Raw genomic sequence first — 21,898 nt, forward strand, 5'->3', positions numbered from 1 at the left:
TGTCTCCTTGCTTCTGCTGCAGACACTTCCGGGGAGACAGAGAACTGGACATAGTCTGAGCATGCAGAACTATCAGGAGGCCGAGCTGAGTGGCCGCTGTTGATTTATGCGGACTGGAGGCTGGGCTGGGATTGGCTGGGCCAGCTTGGTCTGATTCGTTGGCAGTGCTAGTACGCCCTGACCCCATTCTTCTTAACAGCGTGTGAGCATCGTGGGAGGGATTTAGTCCTAAGTCTGCACTGATTAGGAGAACATTGCTAATCAGGAGACCAGGGTTGGGGCAGGGACAGAACCCAAGTCCAGGCTATGGGATCATGAAAGCAGACGGACAACCCTAAGATCCACTTCCCCTACTGGAAGGAGAAAGGTCGGAGGTACAGTGAACTAAAATGATTTTAAAATGATGAAAAAGAATAATAAAAAACCAGAGGTGTGAGTTTTATGGTTTTTGTCTTCATTGTTTTAAAATGGCTGCAGCTGTAACCGATTTGGGCAGGGATCTGGCTCCTCCATGGCCTACGTCTGTGTTCTCTTACACGGCCTCACATTTAGCCGCCCCAACGTTGTCTCTTTTAGACTCTGCTGCCCCAAGTCCACGCTGTGTTCTCTCCGCTGGGAGGACTCTCCTCTCTGGGATTCACTGCAGTTTTCTCTTCCCCAGCCTTTGCCATTCGGCTGGCAGGCTGTCTGCTCCCTCTCTGCTTCCAGACAAACCCCGTCTGCTTCTCTGCTAGAATTCTCATTGTATTACTGCCTATTACCATACAATTTACATAGGAAAGTCTATTTGAATTTCACATTTCTGTATGCATAAACAGCAAGAACATGCCGTGGTTGTCTGTCTGTCTGCCTGTCTGTGCCAAGGTACCATTCTGTAGCCCTGACTAGCCTGGAACTTGCTGTGGAGACCAGGCTGGCCTTGAACTTACAGAGGTCCAACTGCCTCTGTCTCCCAGGTGCTGAGATTAAAGATATGAACCACCACCCCATCTGCCCTGTGGTGATGAGCATAGTGTCTGTTTTACAAAGCGAGACATTTGAAGTTCATTCGTTAGCAATGGTGACAGTAGATTGTGTTTTATAATCTTCCACAAACTTGTGTTTAGCGTATCCAGTTGTCCTGTTTTAAGAGTGGTGAATTGAGGAAGTGCTGTGTTGCCATTGTTTGTGCAGCACTGTAATAGGCCAGCCCCTGGGCCTCCTATGTCACACTCCCAGGAGGACCACACCATCTCCCTGTTGCTCTTGTGTTGCAGCCACCAGTCATGCTCGGGTCTGTTAATCCATTGGAATTCTAAGATGGCGGCGGTCACACTCAGTCACCACTCCTGTATTCGCTAGAGGGAAACTCACAAAGAGAGGCTTCACCTAAATGCCCGGCTACTCTAACATGTTAGGGGAGGGATGTGGCTGCCCGGTTCTGTACTTTGAACACACATAGGAAGCCGAGAGCCCATTCGGTGGAGCTCCTTGGGAGCTAGGGACAGGGCTGATAGTTGGCTGTTTGTAATGTGGTTTGCTCCTGAAGGATACCTTCCTCCCCTCTTTCCAAATAATCTGAATCTAGACTTGAGAACCCAGATGAATTTAAATCTTGACTGCTTCCTAGTCACATGACCTTGGGCAAATTACTTGCCCTTCACAAGCCTGTCTGTATCCCTGTAAGTAGGTGGAATTGATGGCCGTCTCTCAGAGCCCTTGTCCACTTTAACTGACACAATAAACAGCCCAGGGCCTCGTGTTGGAGACCTGGGAAAGTCTAACTTTTGCCGACATTACAGAGTACCGTCCACTTTTCCATCTTTAAAACGGAGCTGCCTTACTGAAGTGTGACGGTCTGCCACTGTCCCGTGGAGCTTAAGGGTCATTTGAGCTGTTGACTTAGAAGCCCACCAGTGTAACTGTATACCCATCCTTTGCTGGAGGAATGGCAGGGTGTGTGCAGGGCCCAGGAAGATGCATGGTAGGGGATTTCTTCCGGCCTGTGGCATCAGAGAAGGGTTGTCTGCCTGCCCTCAGGTTTGGATTTGAACAAGAAGGGCTGGTAGGCCTGGGGAGCTGTAGGAAGAGAGTCCCAACAAAGGAAACAATGTGGGTGAGTCTTGTGTGACCGTGGAGAGCTAACAGGGCTGTTGGAGAACGTGTTCTGGTTTTTAGAGCTGAGGACCAAGTACTAGGCTGGTGGGCTGCTGCTATGGGGTATGCGGCCATCCTGAGGTTCTAAAACTTAAAGGGGAGTAGAAGCCACTGAAGCATTTCACACCAAGAGTTCAATCAGGTTCACATTTTTCACGAATTGTTCTATTAATCAAGAGGAATATTGACTGCAGGATGCAAGGTCAGGCGTAGGAAATGTATAGAGGCAGAGGCAAGTTGACATTATCTAGGTCAGAGACGGTGGTGATGTGGGCCAGGTCCATGCAGTAGGACAGAGAGAAATCAAAGGTGCTTAGTCATGGGACATCACTTTGAAAACTCTGGGGGTGTACATGGATAGACCAGCGCTGGCAGAACCACTTCCCCAGCAAAGACAAAGGAATGCGGCTTCGCTTTGCTCACCGCCAGGGCAGGAGCAGTGCCAGTTGTCCTCACGAAGTGTGAGTGTTAGAAGTCACTCTCGGGTCTGGAAAGCAGTAGAGAGGAGCCTCCAGCTCAGAGGCCAGCTAGTATTTGAAACTAGCAGATAGAAGAACTCGGACTGTTGGTTGGACTTGGCTGGACTGGACTAGAGGGTGGGTTTGGATCTTTCTTTCAACCTCTTGGCACTTCATATTTTCTAGGCCACAAAAAAGTTGCAGTGGGATTTTCCAAGTGTTTTCACTACCTAAAAAAAAAAGTGAATAAACAAAAGATTAAAATAAGGAAAATTCATTATTGGTGCGTTAGTTGTGTGACTCACAGAAACCAAACCATTACAGGACACCAGTTATCTAATGACTGGTTTTAAAGAATAATATGGGTCGGTCGTGATGGCACACAACTTTAATTCCAGAACTCAGGAGGGCTGCTATGTGTCAGAGGCCAGACTGGCCTACAATAGCAAGTTCCAGGCCAGCTGGGGCTATGTAGAGACCTCATCTCAAAAATAAAAATATTTGTACTGTTGAATCTGTGGTCTTACTGTGTTAGGAAATGACCCCTAGTATGGGTGACTTCCTGGTCCTAGTGGGTGGTCATGTCATTTGGTGGCCTTTCCAGAAAGTGCCATCCACCTGTGTGTGGGGGCAGGGGGACATTTGGCCGCTGGATTGCATGAGGGACGGACATAGGTTAGTCACAGCCGGTGACATTCTTCCTCAGAACTGTGGGCACAAGCGGGAGCTGGTTTGGTGGCTCCAGAACATCAGAGCCACCTGATGATTCTGGGCCTTTGCTTCATGGGCCCAGGGTGACTGGGTTAGTTGTCACGTATTTTCTAGACAGGAAAGAGGAAGAGGAGGAAAGGAATGGCAGGTTAGACTATCCCCTACTTGGCTGTCTGCATTAAGTATTCTTCTGCTCAACAACTGGCTCTTAAGTGTGGCCAATAATCATAAAGGGGTCTGAAAATCAGAGGGGTTTTTTTTTTTTTTTTTTTTTGGTTTTGTTTTAAGTAAACCTAACAGAGCTTCTCACCCAGCCTTTTGTCTTCACAATAGCAGAGGGGTGTACGGAAGGAGAGAAGGGATTCCATGCTACCACAGGCCTACAGTCAAGAAGCCCATGGGCCACTGGGGCGGATGGGAGCTGCCTGTGTACTTTACTCACTGAGCTGCCTCCCAGTGCTCGCCCTCACTCTTTGTACATTCGTATTGTCTGTTAATCCAGGCCATCGGGAATGCCAAGACAACTCGCAACGACAATAGCAGCCGATTTGGGAAGTACATTGAGATCGGCTTTGATAAAAAGTACCACATCATCGGGGCCAACATGAGGACCTATTTGCTGGAGAAGTCCAGGGTGGTCTTTCAGGTGAGTGGCAGGACTTGGTCGTTTGTATTTCAGCTCCGTTGTTGCTCGCCCGCTCCCTGTGCTCACAGAGAAGCCCGTCTTTTAGCCTGGGATCAATGTTCTTGTTCTCTTTTCTTCTCTTCCGGAGTAAATACTCATGTGGACTAAGACTCGGGTCTCCATAAATCTTTTACACAGTATTGCTTTGCCTGTCACTAGATCCAGGGCTAAAGAAAGGGCAGTTGGCTTTAGTCTTACTGTTTGAGAATGTTATAGGCAGCCTGGGTTTCAGCTTTCGGGGGGAACCTGCTTGTTTGGTGGGTCAAAAATATGTATATGACAAGATAGATAGGTATATATGCTGAAATAAAACACATGCATACACATATGTGCACACACGTTCACACACACACACACACACATTTCTTCCCCATCATGGTCATTGGTTTTTCTGCACCGACCCTCCTCTTCCTCCTGCTCAACCATCCCTGGCCTCTGCCTCACCCCTTCCTTCCTGTTCCTGGCAATGGTCAGTGCTACCTGCAACTTCACCCATCATTCTCCTGCAGCAGCTTTGCCCTCTCCTCACTGGACTGAGGTCGCCTAATTCAGCGGTGACAGTGGTGGCCTGAGTCAAGTCTGCGGCCTCTTTTTCCTCGTGCACAATGGCTTCCCTGCCCCCCAGGGCCCAGCTGTCCTTAGGAACTCCCCAGACTCCCCTGAGTGGTTCCTTAGTCATGACTTCCTGCTAATGGGTAACAAATATTCCATAACCTTTCAGACCAGCTCTCCTTCCCTCACAACTCGGTTGGGTGACCCTTCCTTCACTAGGCAGAGGGGCAGGAAGCTCTGTCAGGTGGCCAACAAGCTGCCTGCATCCACCATGGCTTGAACTTTTCCCTTCCATGGCTGTTTCTACCCAGACCCCCTAACTATTTGAACACCGTCTCCCCAACCCCCTTCCTGCTGATTTAAGATCATTCTAGTTATGAGCACCCACTGAAAGTCCCCAGAGACCTTCGTGGCTGCCTGGCCCAACACAGTGGGCAAACTTAGCTTTACTTACTTGCAAGTCCCAGAGGAGAAAGAGAGCTTCCAACAGGGAAATAAAGGTCTGAAGAGCATCCGTCAAGCAGCAAGGATTACAGTGTTTGCTGACGGACCCACCATTTGTGGCATGTTATCGGTGTTGGCGGAAAGGGAAGGAAATGTCTGCCTCCACAAAAGTCAAGATGTAAAAGTCCTCACAGGAGAAGAAAAGACCCTGTCCTAGCAAATGGGAAATATGTCAGCTGAAATTGCAAGTGGCCAGGGCACGGAGGAAAAACCCGAGGGAGGTGACTCGTGCCACCTGGATGGCACGCCTGGAACCCTAATGACCAAGGAGGATGATCCTGGGAACCACTGCCTAAAACCGATCTCCTTCTCCTCCCCAGGCGGATGATGAGAGGAACTACCACATCTTTTACCAGCTCTGTGCTGCGGCCAGCCTTCCTGAGTTTAAGGAGCTCGCACTAAGTAAGTCACCCAGATACCCAGGGTCCTCTGCAAGGGCAGCTGCTGGGGCACACAACTAACACCTCTGCCCAGAGCCCTCGGTTGTGGGTTCTTGTCTCAGCTATGCCCTTACTGTGGTCCTGTACCCTGGTCCCATCAGAACCTAGCTGCAGGTTAGTAATGCAAGGTTAACTATAATTTCCAGGATACCTGCAAGGAACGAGCTGTAGGGATGGAAGTGTTATTTGCAGAGCAGTGCAGGTATGGGGCTAACGGTTCAGTCATTCAAGTGCTTGCCGCACAAGCAAAAGGACCTACATTTGAATACCCAGGAAGCCGTGGGAACACATCCGTAATTCCCATCCTGGGTAATGGAGAAGCGAAACCCTGAAGTTCTATGGTGACCCAGTCTGCCTAGCTCGAATAGTCGGGCTCAGCTCAGTAAGAGGCTCTGTGTCAAACAGTAGGGGAGCGAAGAAATGAAGGAAGTCATCTCATGTGACTTTGGCCTTTGTGGATGCACACACACTTGCACAAGTATATGTGTGTGTACATATATGTATACACTAGATATACATTGTATGTGCATGCATACAACATAAATACACAGATTTTTCTTTAAGGGAAAAAAATGTGTTTTCTTCTGTCTGCGTCATGAGAAATTGGTCCCTTTCAGAGGACTCAGAGATCTATACAACGCTTATCACTTTCCCATGACCAGAGTGTGTTAAGCCATGTCTTAGGGTTGAGATAGAAAGGATGCAAACAGTGCTGGCCATGGCGAGAAAGGCTGCAGATCACACAGATGAGGCTCAAGTCACCACAGAGTCAAAGTTGAGAGAAGATTCAGTAACCCTGGAGGGAAGTGGGACAGCCAAAAGTGCCTCAGCACCTCCATAGCCAATGCCTTGACTCACTTGTCCCTTATGAAATGAGTGGGCCCATCTTTTGTTTTCCCCACGAATGCATTAGCAAAGCCGTCCTGCTTTGGGGCATTGATTTGGAGACAGAATGGTAGGCAGGCTTTTATTCCAGGCATCTCTCCTTGGGCTGGAGCCTCTGCCTCATCTGTCTGGGGCTGGATAGAGTCTTGGTTTTGAGACCTCTGAACCTGAGTAGTGGCTGGCCAACCTGGAGCTGAGCAGGAACCTATTCTTGGCCTATTATCTGAAGTGGGTCTGTGTAGGAAAAGCCCTGGCTAAAAGACGCTGAGAAGATCTGGTTTATTGGCAAAGGTTTGTTGGTCTTTGTAGCTCTACTCTGAACAGATTGCTGGGGTTGTGTCCCCAAATCTTCGCCATTTTAAGGATCCAACACCAGACCCAGCTCATCCCCAGTTGCTAAAATCCATCAAGCGATGTCTTAGTCACTGTTCTATTACTGTGAAGAGACACCAGGGCCGCAACAAATCTTCTAAAAGAAAACATTTAATCGAGGGCTTGCTTACAGGTTCAGAGGCTTAGTCCATTATTATCATGGTGGGAAACATGGTGCTGGAACAGCAACTGAGAACTACACCCTGATCTGTAAGCTGAGAAAGAGACACTGGGCTTGGCTTGGGGTTTTGAAACCTGGAAACTCAACCCCAGTGGAAAAGTGGGAAATCATGGGAAGGTGATGAGCATTACTTCCTCCAACAAGCCCACAGTTCCCAATCCTTCTAATCCTTTCAAATACCGCCACTCCCTGTGACTAAATATATATTTAGTTGCCTTTGGGCGCAACTCTTATTCAAAGCATACATTGTTCCAGGGTTTGCTTCCTTCCTGATAACTTCCTACAGTATTAGTTTATATATCCCATAGCTCAGGCCATGTTGGTGTGATATTGTATGACCCAGCTGTGGGTTCTGCCAAAGCTTATCCTGTCGGTTCCGGTATTCCATGGGAAGTAGTATGTTGTGGAAAGTACAGTCTCAGGCAAAGTCTCCTAAGAAAAGTCATAGTTTATTTGGAACCCAGAAAGGACATACTGGATGGCACCCACTGTGCTGGTCTGTCCTGTTGTTCAGTTGCTGCCAAGTCTGATCCTTCCAAGGACAAGGAGCACACGCTTACCAGCCAGTCAGGGCAGGTTCTCAGTGGTCCCTGTTTGAGCACTGGCCTGACCTGGGGCCTTTTGAGTTGAATGCCAGCTCTTAGTCACAAGCGACCAGATAAGTGGCCATGATACGGACAACTGTCATTTTTCTCTTGTCTTCCTAAAGGTGGGGGTTAAGGTTTTCATGGTCAACCTTCAGAAGTTGTTCTTCTAAAGGTGGTTTTATGGAGAACCAAATACTGACAAGATCAATCTGGCTGGCCACTCCGTCCCGAATGGAGCTTTGATAGGAAAGCTGTCTAACTTTTTCACTTACATGAATCACATTGAGGTTTAGAATGTCTTTTTCTTATTTCCTGTTTGTGCAAGGTGCAGGCTCTCTGAGCTTCTGACAGAATCCTTGAAAATTACCCAATTCAGTCAATTTCTTACATCTCGGAGAGCATCCTGGAGTGACATGAAGAGCCTTTGAAAAGGTCTTACGAGGCTCCCTGTGGCCTGGGGTGGATTGGCTGTGAGCCCTGAAGCTTGGTTCTTGAATAACCCTGAATAACATCTGGGAAAGTCAAATAAATGAAGGACTAGCCTGAAGCTCCAGTGACTCTGTAGACACTGTAATCCTTCTCTTGTTCACAACCTGAAAGGCATTATACAAAAATCTCTTCAAGTCTTGGGCCCTGGCATAACTTGAACATTTGTTGGAAGGCTGAGGACATGGGTGTGTGTCTTGTAGCCCGTGTTTTTCCTCCATCCCCTTGTTCATGTTTAAAGTGATCATGGGAAATTCACAAACAAGTCCTGTGAAAACTTCGTTCTGGAATAAGTGCCGGTCAAGTTTCTATCCCTTTCCATCCACTCTCATGAGTGTGTTAACAGATTTATTTACTTTATGTATATGAGCACACTGTAGCTGTCTTCAGACACACCAGAAGAGGGCATCAGATCCAGATGTTTTGTGAGCCACCACGTGGTTGCTGGACCTCTGGAAGAGGAGTCAGTGCTCTAACCTTTGAGCCATCTCTCCAGAGCCATCTCTCCAGTCCCATTGATACAGTTTTATAGGAGTCGCTGTGGCCTTGCACAAGTCAGAGTACAGCTTCCCCGGGTGAGGTCCAAGCTCTGTGGCGTTGACCTTGCTGTTTTCGGGCTCCAATCATAGAGTAATGGTCTCTGTGATCTGTTGACTGCTGGTAAACGAGTTGATAGCGTTGTGGTGCATAGTTATTCTTGGAAATTCTTAGAGGAAGGGGGCAAGGAGGAGAGAGAGGGATCACAGTTGCATGAGAGAGAGTATTGTGGTAGGAAGGAGAGTGCTGGCTTCATGGGCCAGACTGGAGGAGGACTGAGCTGCAGCCAGCCAGGCAGATAGGGGAGGAGTAACTGTATGCAGCTTGCCTGTCTCTTACTAACAGGGTGTGTCCTGTGATAACGTGTTATTGGGGCCAGTAGACACAGAGGGGAAAGAGACGACCTTGTTGATGGCGGTCAGATGCTTTGGCAGGTGGCATCTGCAGTGCGGAGCCTTGGCCTAAGAACGGAACAGGAAAGGTGGGGGTGTTCTGTCAGACTCAGAACAGCAGGCAGTAGAGCCCTAGCTGTTGACAGTGAAGGATCTTTAGAAGATGCCACGCATGCCTTCCCTCCGATGTGGAAGCCAGATGTCCCCCTTTAGTCTCCAGGGACTCTGCTGTCTTGGCTGACATTCAGTAATGACGTTTAAAAAAAAAAAATCGAAGTCACGAGATACTAAGGATCAATCATCTCTTCAGTGGAATGTTCAAGTAGTGAGCTCCCCATCCTGGTCATCCGTGGTAAGCCTGTGCAAACCCTTAGCATGCCGGAGTCCTCAGTTTACATGCTGAAAAGTGGGAGCAAGTGCAGTAAGCCTTCTTAGGCAACACTGGGAAAGGCGCGAGGTAAGCTGTTTTGAAAAGTCAGTGTGAGAGCAGGGCTTGCTTTATTAACCTTTGGCATCGATTCTTGCTCAGCACACACAGCTCATAGAGTAATTATCTACCAAAGCACTAAATATGTTTTGAGCATAAGTCATAAAATTTACTTCTGTCGAACCTTTGAATGGGTAAATTCCTTTCTCTTCCAGTTCAAGAATCTCGGCCTTCATTGATCTTAAGTGTGTAAAGTTAATCCTCCGGGAAACCAGTCTTTGCACATAGTGGATGGTCTCTGCATTCCCCTTGATCCCTGTTCAAGTATTGGTCTAGCCTGTTATCCTTGTGTCTGTATTGTCAACGTGAACTTCATTGTTGACCTCTGATACTTTGTAGCTGGGCCTGGCTGTGTTTAGGTCAGACCCACAGCAATTTGCAGAACTGTTGTCTGAATTTACCATGGCCTGGAACATTGATGTTTCATTGGTGCACCAGGATGTGGATAGAGACCGGAGAGGTGCATAGGGCTGTTGACAACATGACCAAGGGAAGGGCTGAGGCATGACTGTGAGGTGACTGGCATGTGTAGAAGACAAGACAGAAAAGGAACAAGCCACAGATCTAGAGGAGTGGGAATGGTCCTGTCACCAAAGACTTAGGACAGGAACCCTTGCCTTGAGGGCAGTGAGACTGAAGGGCTTTGAGCAGGAAAGGGATGTGGCTGAAGTTATCAGCATTGCAGGCTGGGTTTGGGAGAATGTAAGCCAAAATACAAAGACAATTAGAATCTTTTGCACCATTCGCCTGGACAACAGTGGCTAAAGGTCAGACCCACAGCAATGGCCGTCAGCAGGGAGAAAGGAAATGGACCATAGATGCTCTTGGGAGATACCTCAAAGGGCATGATGTTGAAAGGCTCGTGGAGTGTGGTTACCTGATATGTATTCCATCTGCTTGCCCAGGTCTCAGGAAAAGAATTCAGCGGGGAGGTTTCAGGGAATGAGGAGAGGCAGCGCATGGCCAGTCTTGGCATCCATCCAAACCGAGCTCCATACACTTAGAGTGTGCAGTGCCACTAGCTGGCTGTCCTCACACTTTGTATGTCCCAAAGATACTTTTTTTTTAACATTGTGTATGTGTGTGGATATGTGTACATGAGCGCCAGAGGCTTCTGGTTCTCCCAAGTTGGCGTTACAGGAGGTTTTGAGCCTCCTAGCATAAACAGATACTTTGTATCAAACTTGTATCCCCTGCGAGAGCACTGCACGCTCTCAACTGCTGAGCTGTCCCTTCAGTACCCCCACCCCCACCCATACATTTTATTACTGTCAATCATTGCATGGTGCCTGCTGGATATTTGCCCTCTGCTAAGCTGGTCTCTCAGTTGTAACAGTTGTAAAACACTGGGCTGACTCTCCCTTCTCATTAGCTGTCAAGGCTGTCAGAGAGCATGACTGAGGGAGAGGGAACCCCAGAGGTGAGAGGACAAGTAAGGATATCAGCCCTTCCTTGTCCTTACATCCGAACAGCTCCTGTGAATGAAGACTTTGTAAAATAGAGAAAGCCAAGTCACCGACACCCTCCGCTGCCCTTCATTGGTCAAACGTGGCTGCTGACTGAGGATCTCCTAAAGCTGCTGTATGAGATTCTAGGGTGTGATTCAAAGTATATACATTTCTCTTGATGTTAGCCTACCACAGTGCTCCTCCCCATGCCTACCCGCTACACCAGGCTCCCTCACAGCCACACGCTTTGAGTATAATACAAGTTTCTTTTCCTTTCCGCTGTGGACAAAAAGTATTCTGAAGGACTATGTATCAGGCCAACAACAGAATTTGGTGTGAGCTAGCATGGGCTGGAGTAGACATCCTCCCAGGTGGAGATCACCACAGAGGTGATGAGGAATGAAGCTCTCTCTAATGTCACACCTTTCTTCCTGCCTCCCACAGCATGTGCAGAGGACTTTTTCTACACCGCCCATGGAGGAAACACGACCATCGAGGGTGTAGATGATGCAGAGGACTTTGAGAAGACAAGACAAGCCCTCACACTCCTTGGTAAGGAACTTCTGAATGAGAGTAGCCTGTACACAGGCCCCCATGGAGTGGGGGCGGGGCAGAGCGAGGTGAGGTCTCACTGGCTCACCTGTTAAGTCCTCTGATCCTTGATGAATGTCTCTTTCCACCCCATCTCTCTTGGTCCACAGGCTTAAACGTTCATAATTTGGAGCTTTCTTAGAAATAAACTTTTGAGCCAGATATTGCCAAGTATCCCATCACTTGCTTAGCTGTTGGAATACACGGAGAAAAGCCCATGAATCCCTGTCTTTGTGTGCTGTGGTCTGAGTTCAGAGGCAGTGTGCACCCCCGTGAAGACCCTCTCACTGAGCCAGACCACCTGTACACGAGCCACAGGATCTGAGCTGAAGCATTCCCCAGGGTCCAGAGCCCTGCGGCACATGTAATGCTGGTGTGCTAGCCATTGGTGATGCAATCCTCAAAGCAGGGACTTCTCTCTGACCTATTCAATAGCAGAGGGGCTCAGTAGAGCTATCCGTTGCCTGTTTTAGGGGAGAAAGGTTTGTGAGATGAAAGGTAAATCTTTGTTGATTGGGAAGATAAAACAATCAATCCTGTGTACTTGTAGCCAGGGAAAGGGAAGCATAATGCAGTCTGAAACTCGGAGAGTGACTCGGATGGAAACTACATCTTCCCCACCCTTTCTGGGACACAGATGAAGCATCTGGCGTCTCTGTCAGGTTGCTAAGAACAGCATCTGCTCAGTTCCGTGATGTAAGCCAAGTTCTGTCAGTGTCCAAATTAAACCTGAACAAACTGGACACACCCTAGTCCCTATGGGGAAGGAGATAAAGGGCTATGGTCACTTCTCTGCGTCGCTGAGGCATGAGTAGAATTCATCTTTTGCACTTACGAATTACTAGGAGCTGAAAAGACTCTTGTTATTCCAGTATGAAGAGAGTCCTTTATAACCAGAGCAGCAGAGAGTGATTACTATGGAAAAGGCTGAAGTGGACTGGGGGCTAAGGTCACAGAGGCAACGGAAGCACCGCTACGGCTAGCGCAAGGGGCCAAACATCCTAGGGAATGTTGGGTAGAGGGACTGGAGTTGTAGGTGAACTTGAGATCTGTCCAGGAGGAGGGGGAAGTGTGCCCAAGGGTAAACCAGCTTGCACTGAGTGTGGTGGGTCCATAGGCCTAATTCGTGCTTAGCAAGGAAGTTGTTGGGCTCCCAGATGAGTGGTGATTCTTAGGAGGGACCAGAACCAAGGTGAGGACCACCTTTCTGCTACCTTTGCATCACTGAGGGGACCACTGTTCAGTGACGCCCTGCCAGTCAGCACAGAGCAGTTCACTGAGGGAGGGGAGGAAGGACATAGATTATTTTGATGTCTGCCTGTCTCGCTTCCCCCAACACCACACACCCTATTGCTCTCCACAGTCGGAGACTTAGAAGGATGACTGATGGTGAGCAGGGCGTGTTCTGCCCAGCCTGCCAACAGGAGACGCACTCACCATGGGGCTGGTGCCTGTAAGAGGGGGCAGACACCTCCCAGGCTCTGAGATAAATACTTTGGTTCTCAAAGCAGATCACATTTATGGAATTCTTTTAGTAAGACCTTCTTCACTACTTTTTAAATAAATGTCCTCTTTCTTAATTACCAAGGTTATAAATACATCATCTTAGAATACAAGACAGCCAAGAGTCTATTTAGGCCTTGCGAAGTCCATGGTTTCGGTTGCTTCCACAAATCTCTGCTGCCAGTAGCTTCAGATAAAACAAGTGGGCATGAGTATGATAACGGTTTACACAGACACCCTGTGCACTGTGGGCATCGGCTGCTGGTCCTTCTTTTATTCCTTAGGTTTAACTGAAAACGTGTTTAACTTCTTGAGAATTTCTTAATCACTTCTGTATTTACATTATTTCTACTCCTCCTGTTCCCCGAGAGCCCATCCCATGCCCTCCCACAACACTCATTGTCAAGTTTATGGTCTCCCTGTTAACTACTTTTGTTACATATGTGTGAATTCAGACCACCCAATGTTGCTTGTATGCACATTGTTGAGACTGACCGCTTGGATTAGGTCACCCATCGGGGAGCTAGCTCCTCTCTGAAGAAAATGATTTCCCCTTCCTTAGCAGCTATAGGTTACCCGTAGCCAGTCATCTAAGCACAGGACCTCGTGACATGTCCCCGTTCACACTGGCATGCCAACTACCATGGTCACTGTGTAGGTCTCCTTCAGGCTACCACATGCATGACATTCACGGGGCAGCTTCCCCATGGTGCCTAGTAGCAGGGCCCCTGCTTCTCTGGCTGCTGCAGTCTTTCCATTTTCTCTTCATGGTTTTCCCCAGCCTTAGGTTTAGGGATCTGACTATTGCATTGGGTCACTTTCTCTTTGCACTTGTTTATCATGGGGTGCTTGGTTTCTGTTTCTGATAGTCCAACATGGCTTGTTTCGAGGGCCCATGATGATAACAGAGGGCTTACTGAGCTCATGCTTGGGATGTCCACTTTGTGGACTACCTGGGGTCATTTTAGTCCTAGTAGACCCTGCCTTTGCCTCCCGTTTATATGCAGGCACACTGGCTATTGTAGCTTAGGTAGAAGTGGCTGAGGAGTAGTGTTGGGTACTACAGCCTTTTCTCCAACAGAAGGCAACTTTCCTAACATCCGTCATACCGGTCCATCAGCGTTTCTAATAAGTTTGAAATCCTTCGAAACGTACAAAGAACTGATTCCTTTGAACTAAATCCAAATTTTAGGAGACATGCTTTGGGTAACTGAAGCAGGCAAATAACGAAGTTGGAGGTCAGGTTTGTGGCCCTGGTGTGTCTGGGCTGTGTGCGTTTCTGTCAGTGTTGGGGTATACAGAGAGGACGAACAGCTCCCCTCAGCTGGCAGCAGCCATAAGCCAACTGGCTGGCCAGTGCCTAGAACAGGAATCCCAGGGGTGTGGTAGAAGGTTCTCCCCCCCCCCCACCTCCCGTTGGCTCAGGGTTTGTGCCACAGATGTTTGCCGGATATTAGGTTTGGGGAAAAAAACAACTACAGATAAATGGCCATCCTTATTAAACTCATAAAAACATCTATAAAGTCTCTGGTTGAAATGAAGTCCAAAATGAGTCAATCCTACTGCTCACCCCTCCGCAAACCCTTAGAGAAGCTAAAATGACAGTGTGCCCCATCTGGCGTGATCCAGACAATCAATGAGGACATTTCCCTTTCAATCCAGGACCCCCTTTGCTGCCGAGTGCTTTGAGTGGTAATGACTTGGCTTGACTGGTTTTAGGCATCATTGACCCTAACCCAGGAAGGAAAATCAAACAATTTTTAAAGTTCTCCGAAAGGGTAAAAGGTCCTTCCTGTTGTAGCACAGACGTCGAGTGTCATTCATGTTTTTTTTTCCCCTTCAGGAGTTCGGGAGTCCCATCAAATCAGCATCTTTAAGATAATTGCTTCTATCTTGCACCTTGGAAGTGTGGAGATCCAGGCCGAGCGGGATGGGGACTCCTGCAGCATATCGGTAAGTGGCACCAGAGGTAAAACGTGCACAGTTGAGACTCGGATCCTCCCGCCTGATACCATGGGCGTTCGCCCCTGTGCTTAGAGGGCACTCCTGGGTTATTTATTCTATGCAGTAATGACTTCTGTTTTCTCGCTGATAATTTTTTTTTAAAGAACCAATTCATTTTAAATCGGCTGCCTTTGAGTTTCTATCACTGGGGCAAGGGATTTAGTGGCCAGTCAATAAATTTGTCTGATGGGTTTATTTTCCAAGTACTCTGAGGTACATAGAATTCTATGACATGTCATCAATCTATTGAGTACCACATGGACTCGAGGTTGAAGTCTTTGCAGCAAGCAAATGGAGGGTTGGGCACCATAGTCGGTGACTGCTTCTAAAGAGCTTGCATCCTAGCTGAAAAACCATCACAGAACGGCACTGGATGACCTTTTCCCCATAGAAGGCAGAATACTAAGTGAGGCATCTCAGTCAAGGTCCTACCAGCTCTGACAGTTCCTTAAAGGCTTATAAAGGTCCTTTCTCAGAGCCTAGTGTCGCAGTTGACATGTGATAGACAGAAGGTGGCAGCGTGTAATGGAGGATGCTGGGAGAGCTCACGTTGGTAGGGTAAGCAGCAGTTTCTGTCTGTCTGTGTTCTCTCTGAAACCCAGTGCTGTTGGCCAGGGCTAAACCTCCAGTCTGGTCTTGAATAGGACATCTGTCATGGTTTCACTTCTGTGCCTGTCTGTGGCTATCCTCCACGGAAGTACTAGATGTGATTCTTCCTTCCCCGGATGTGGAATTTAAATAACCAGATTCTGGGACAAAGGACAAGGAGATCACTAGAGAATTCAGATGTGGGCGTGCCCATTCCAGCCACAAGCCGCAGCCTTTGTCCTTCATTGCCATCTGTATAGGACAAGAATTAGCAGACGTTCAAAATATCCCTACCTTTAGGGAGGGAAAAACTGGAACTCTCTTTGGGTTCAACAGAGCTCCTCCCCAAACTGCCCTCCAGCCTCACATGAGAGCTTTGAGGTTCCCACCTGTACTTCTGAGAAAGGTACAGACTCAGGAGCTTGCAGTATCCCAGAGCAGTTTCTGGCATCTGACGTTCACAAGTTGCCATGCACGTGGGTGTGCTGCAGGGTGGGCAGAACCTACAGGCGTAGAGGGGATGTCAGTCACGATGCCTTAACGGCAAGTGGGGAATTGCAAAGCCTCCCCGGTGAATATAGCCCTAACTGATCCTAGTGAGCATTTGAGGCAGGTGAAGAGTTGTCCCTTTGCAAAAGGGAGGAAAAGTGTGCAGTGTTTATGCCTCCCTTATGCACGCCCCTTCCTAGCAAATATCCCATGTATCTTTAGGGCAGCCCTATTCTGCAAGGGACAGGGGAGATTGGGAGGACACGCATTGATAAATTCCTGGCTTAGGCTGGGGACATGAATGGGTGACCAATATTTCCTTACTCTCTAGCCACACACTGCCTGGTTCTCGCCCCTGGTCTCAGAGTCACACTCCTGGCCATGGAGCCTTTATTTGGTTTTTTCTTTAGTGTGTGCATTGCTAGAGATCAAGGTTGAGGGTCCACAGCACACTAAACCTCTTTGCCACAGGTTCTTACAGCACTCTAAGCCTCTCTTGCTCCCAAGTCTTAGCACAGTGATTTTGCATTCCTTGTGTGAATATTTCTCTCCCTCCCTCCCTCCCTCCCTCCCCTCCTCCCCTTTACTCCTCCTTTCCCCTCCTCTTGCAAACTGATTAGGGCAATAAGTCTGTGTTCTTAGTCAGCTTTGCAGTGTGCAGGGCCCAGCAGACACTCTAGAATGGGTAGCTGGGTGATTCATCCAGGCTGTCTAGGCTTTACTGGTAATGAATATGAGAGCCACAGTGGATGAGACAGAGCTCACTGGGTACCAGAAGCAAAGCCCTGAGCACCAGCCCTGGAGGACCATGGCCACTTTGTAGAAAGGTCCAGCCTTGGGCTTGTAGGTACAGTGTCTCTGATATTAGGACTTAGTCCTTCACTCCTGGGCGTTCATGTGGAGGGGAGGAGTCGTCGTTTTCAGTGCCTGTTCCCCGCTCCACCACTAAACTGCAGGGCCACCTCTATTGCATTCTACTTGATACACGATGTGATTGTGAGGTCTGCACAAAGATGGCACCATCGGGACACACTGGGAGAACGATGGAGAGGGGATAGAGGTGACAGCGGAGATGGCCTGAGAGGGGAGGCTTGTTAGCATGGGTTGAAGGTCTAGGCTGTGGGAGTGATGACAGCATCAAGGTTGCCAGGTACATCCGTTTCCTCCTCTACTGTGAGCAGAGGGAGAACAGGGCCCTCCCTGCATGAAGGCCTTCACTCGGAGCTGATGATACAGTTCTAAACCAGTACTATTCTGGCTGTTGGGCCATAATGGACCTTAAGAACATGCCCTTTCCTCTACCGAGGAACACCTAATAAAGCCCAAATAAACCTAAAGAAAGCCCAGGGAAAGGAACCTCTTTCTTGAAGGGCAGGACAGGCATGGGCAGGGTTCTATCCCATACCATCCCTCTCACTCAATTGAATTTCCACCCTTCCCCACCCCCAACACACATACACCTGCCAGCGACCCAGTGACCCAGTGTCACAGGTGCTCAGCCCAGGTGTGAGCTCCAGAAGTCTGAGAACCACTTCCAGCCGGATCCTCGGTATGCGCCTCAGGCCCATCGGTGGGTTTGCTGTGCCCTCTGCTCTTGAGTGTTTTACTTTTAATTAAGGCATGGGAATGTGTTCCATGATTGCCAGGGCTACCTCAGAGATGAAACGCTGTCCCATTAGTTGGGACACCAGAGGCCATTATTTTCCCCTTGAATTTGGCAACGCGGGCCCATAAAACTAACCTGCTGTCTATAATGCTGACCATTTTAGTGGATCAATCATCATCTAATCATGCTTAAATGTAATTGCATGACGTCCAATCGGTTTCTGTTAGTACCTTTAATCAGCAGTCAGGAGTGTGGGTGGGAGCACAGTCCCACTGTGGTGTCGAGAAACCTGTTCCCTGGTGGCTATTAGAGTTAGCTCCCTCACTGTGGTTGCGTCTCTGCCACACTCTAGCAAGAGAGAGGAGAGAGGGGAGGAGCAGGAAGAGGAAGGAGGGGAGAAGAGGGCATGAGGGAGCAGGCCCATTGTTTGCTGCAAGCAAAACCAGTCAAATGTGAGGGGATCCTCTGTAGTGTGTGCCTAGCAATTAAGAAATCCCTAAAAGTAGGTCAGACGAACAAGTCGGACACTCGCCACCTATGAACTCGTTGCCTGCCAAGCAGGCTCCAAACTCTATGGTAACGCCATGTTGGAGCAGGCTCGGGTAGGGTGGCTGCGGATGGAACCGGTGGCCAGGAGTAGCCATGACACCGTTATCTGCTTAGTGAGTGGGAAGGACAGATCGCTACATACCAAGCCCAGCCTACTCAGGCAGCTTGGCTTGGGCTGTCAGGGAGTTTTCCTCGGCCTCATTTTCCTCAACTGAGTAATGCAGGATAGACCAGAATGGCAGCTCCCAGGCAGGAGCTCCCTAGAGACAAGGAGCCTTCGTTCCGATGAGTCTGGGAATGTTCTTTAACCTGCTGTCTTGGTGTTCATGAGCCCAGCTGTGCTGAACCTGGTTTAACACTCGTTAGCGCTATCTCCCCGCTGTATCCCTGCCCAGGTCTGGGGAGCCCGCTGTTCTCGAGGCTTGGGGGAGGGGCATTCTTTTCTAACATCCTACTTTATATTGTTTGCTTTGGCTATACATGGAAAGGAGCAAATGGTCTACAGATATGATGTAAGAGGGGAAGTTAGAACATTGTCTATGCTAATTTTTTCATTAAATAAGCCCTCCTTTCAGTGCTGCAGGCGGTCTCATCAGAAATCCAGACCCATAAGCCATCAAGAGCCATTAGGAAATCATGTTCCGAATCTAACAGATTCTCTTCTAGCCTCGGAGTTATTAAGCTGGCTCAGCCACGTTGCCAAGTACAAGATGAGGGCGTGAATAACCACAGGGATGTGAGGTTTTCTGTGGGGTTTCCTGGATGGGCAGCAGGGATTTCCCAAGAGACTTAGCTGGTTTAATGGAGGTGAGGTATATCCCTGTGGGGACTTTTAGTTTTCTAGTAGTTCAAAAGCCTGGTGGTATGGCTGGTAAGCACAAGTCAGGACCCAAAGGAGGCCTTCTGTGGTCGCTGGGAAGCCGGCAAGTGTGTTGTCAAGCCTATTAGCATGTTTTCATTGTTGAGAGACGCTGTCTGCTGCGTTTGGGCTTGCTTCTTCCCAGTACATCTGCGCATGCCCACTGAAGTCACATGATTCGAGAACTAGACCATAAAGCCCCAAGGTGCTTCCCATGTCCCGCCTACCTATAAGACAGTCAACAATCTGGTCCCTATCACAGAAGGAACCTAAAGCCTGGGGAGGTGGCTGGATGCTAGGCAGACCTAGAGCTTCTATGTAAAGGGCTTTGCGTGGGAGGCTGGGAACTGTTTGCTCGAGTTCGGGAGTGGTGCCCCTGCAGACGCCAACTGCATGCTCAGCTTGCACCTGCTCCTTTCTGGCTCCTGACTCTGGACTGCCTCTGCATTCCTAAGCTGTCTGTTCATAGACCGTTCCCTGCACCTGTGCTGTGCCCTCCTGCCAGATACCTGGCAGTTCAGGAAGGGCACAAGCGCAGTGCCCAGTGCTTTACCTTCTTAAGTCTTCGTAACGTGGTCATTGGCAGGCATGAGTTCAAGCAATACCGCTCAGGCTCTACACTTAACCTGACACAGGGTGTGGGGCTAAGCTGGTAGAGCGGAGAAGGGGTTCCATGGGTGCCGGGAGGCACTTGGCCTCTGGTAGGATGGAAAGAGTGCAAAGGAGCCTATCTTCCATTCCCCTCCTGACCCTGCCTTCCTATCCTCAGCCCCAGGACGAACACCTGAGCAACTTCTGCCGCCTGCTAGGAATAGAGCACAGTCAGATGGAGCACTGGCTGTGTCATCGGAAGCTGGTCACCACCTCCGAGACCTACGTCAAGACCATGTCCCTGCAGCAAGTGGTCAACGCACGCAATGCCTTGGCCAAGCACATCTATGCCCAGCTGTTCTCCTGGATTGTGGAGCACATCAACAAGGCCCTGCAAACCTCCCTTAAACAACACTCCTTCATCGGGGTCCTGGATATTTATGGGTAGGCCTGCACCCCTAGTGTTCACTCTACCTGATGGTCAGAAGTGGTCCTGTTGGCACTTGGGAGCCAACAACCGACTGAATGGATTCCAGTGGTTTCAGCCAGGAGAATTAATGAGGCATAGAGGTATTTGGGGCTGTTGACCCCAAACTCCAAACCAGACATGCCAAGTGGTTTTACAATACAGGTGACAGTCCCCAAGGAATAATGTTCCCTGTGAAAATACTGATATCATTGTCCCTATTGCAAGCCTCTATAACATTGATATTCTTAAGACACAGTCTTACTATGCAGCCTAGACTGGCTTCAAACTTGAAATCCTCCTGCCTCAGCTTCCCAGTTACAGAGATAACCACTGTATACCACCAGGGTCAGATTCGGCATCCATTTTTACTACTAGGAAACAGACCCTGAGAAGGAAATGGGCTCCATTCTGGAAGCCTCTGCCACTCTTTGTACCTGCTAGGTTCTATTTCAGTCAACCTCTTGATCTGTCCTCAACCGAGGCAATTGCTTTAATGTTAATTCTGCCCAGTTCTGCCTAGACCAGTGCTATATGGTAGCTTTTGTGTGGGTTCTCTTCCTTTTGGAATCTAGAGGGATGTGACGGGCTTTTATTTATGACTGATCTCTTCAGGGAGAGGCCATGCAGCTCGGAGGGAAATACTCATGGAGAGACATCGGGGGACTGGCTTTCTCTAGCCAGGCCGCCACCAAGAGCTGCATGACTGCAGATCACAGTCCGTGTCCGCTGTTCCCTTGGCTTCAAGGGAGGCTGTGAGCCAGTCTTGCTGGTATCTTTATCTCAGACCTGTCTACACTCACGTGAAATTATGTGGACAGGGCTGTATCCCTCCTGCTCTTCTTGAAATGGCGTTGACCTCTGTGAGCTAAGAATAGGTTCCATTCTCCTGGACGGACTGCTTCTGTCCTAAAATAGCAACCCAGCCCCATAGATTGCAGCGCTACAAGAATAGGGACACTCGAATGAAGCGCGGCGTGGTGGGCTGGAACTGTTGGGAGCCTCTGAGGGTAGCATAGAGGAGGATCCCCTTCCTGTGCAGACAGGCTCTCTTACTTCCTCTAATGCCTTGGCTCAGTGGTGGCTTTCACGTCAGACCGTACTGCATGGGGCATAAGAAAAGAGCTAAATTGGATTTCTGGGATCGCAAAGGAGCATGTTGAAGAGTTAAGTGTTGTGCACAAGGTAATAATGCAAGAAGCCTTAGAACCTGTAGAAGGGTCCATCCTGGGGTTTAGATACTTGGTGATGCCGAAGATTAAAACCAGAGCTCATGCACGTTCATACAGCCAGGAAAGTTGTCTGCCGAAGGTGCTATGAACTAAAATGGAAGAGGGCAGAACATGGAAAGTAAGGAGAGGCAACCATTCCAGCAGTGGGGACAGGACAGTCAGGGTGAGAGAGAAAACCCAAGGTGTTAAAGCTGGAGAGATGATTCAGTAATTAAGAGCACATGCTGCTTTGCAGAGGGCCTGGGTTCAGCTCCCAGAACCCATATGGTTGTTTACATATCTGTAACTCCAGCTTGATAGGGTCCAGTGCCTTCACCGGACCCAATGCCTTCTGATCTCTGTGGCTATCAGCCAAAACACTCATATACATAAATTTAAATAAATACAAAAGTTTAAATGTGAACAGAAGCCAGATGGATGACAGCAGTGGGAGATGCATCCCCTCAGTGTCTCCTCAGGGCAGGCCTCTCTCCTTGTAGTCAGCAGGACACCTGCTTTGCTCAGTTTTGCCGTAGCATCCTGAGAACACTGCACTCTTTAGAGAACTTACTGCCCAACT

General features: G+C 48.8%; 1 protein-coding gene and 1 long non-coding RNA gene across 17 annotated transcripts in view; one reads left to right on the forward strand and one right to left on the reverse strand.

Moving 5' to 3' along the window:
- The window catches only part of Myo5b (myosin Vb), a 300,202-nt gene that overhangs the window by 164,435 nt on the left and 113,869 nt on the right, over positions 1–21,898 (forward strand). For 15 of the 16 annotated variants that reach the window (XM_063277100.1, NM_017083.2, XM_063277099.1 and 12 more), the window contains exons 6-10: positions 3,808–3,951; positions 5,367–5,448; positions 11,306–11,413; positions 14,799–14,908; positions 19,820–20,085. In XM_063277100.1, the coding sequence (XP_063133170.1) occupies positions 3,808–3,951; positions 5,367–5,448; positions 11,306–11,413; positions 14,799–14,908; positions 19,820–20,085 (710 nt within the window). Of the gene's footprint in view, positions 1–234; positions 375–3,807; positions 3,952–5,366; positions 5,449–11,305; positions 11,414–14,798; positions 14,909–19,819; positions 20,086–21,898 lie in introns of those variants that run through there. The other variant, XM_006254908.5, reaches the window with a different exon arrangement.
- Positions 2,275–12,446, reverse strand: LOC120098280 (uncharacterized). The gene is made up of 3 exons (XR_005496437.2): positions 12,288–12,446; positions 11,502–11,643; positions 2,275–2,824 (listed from the first exon to the last, which is right to left on the reverse strand). It is a non-coding gene; the product is annotated as an uncharacterized LOC120098280 (long non-coding RNA).

This window comes from Rattus norvegicus, chromosome 18 (genome assembly GCF_036323735.1).
Source record: "Rattus norvegicus strain BN/NHsdMcwi chromosome 18, GRCr8, whole genome shotgun sequence".
NCBI classification, from domain to species: Eukaryota; Metazoa; Chordata; class Mammalia; order Rodentia; family Muridae; genus Rattus; species Rattus norvegicus.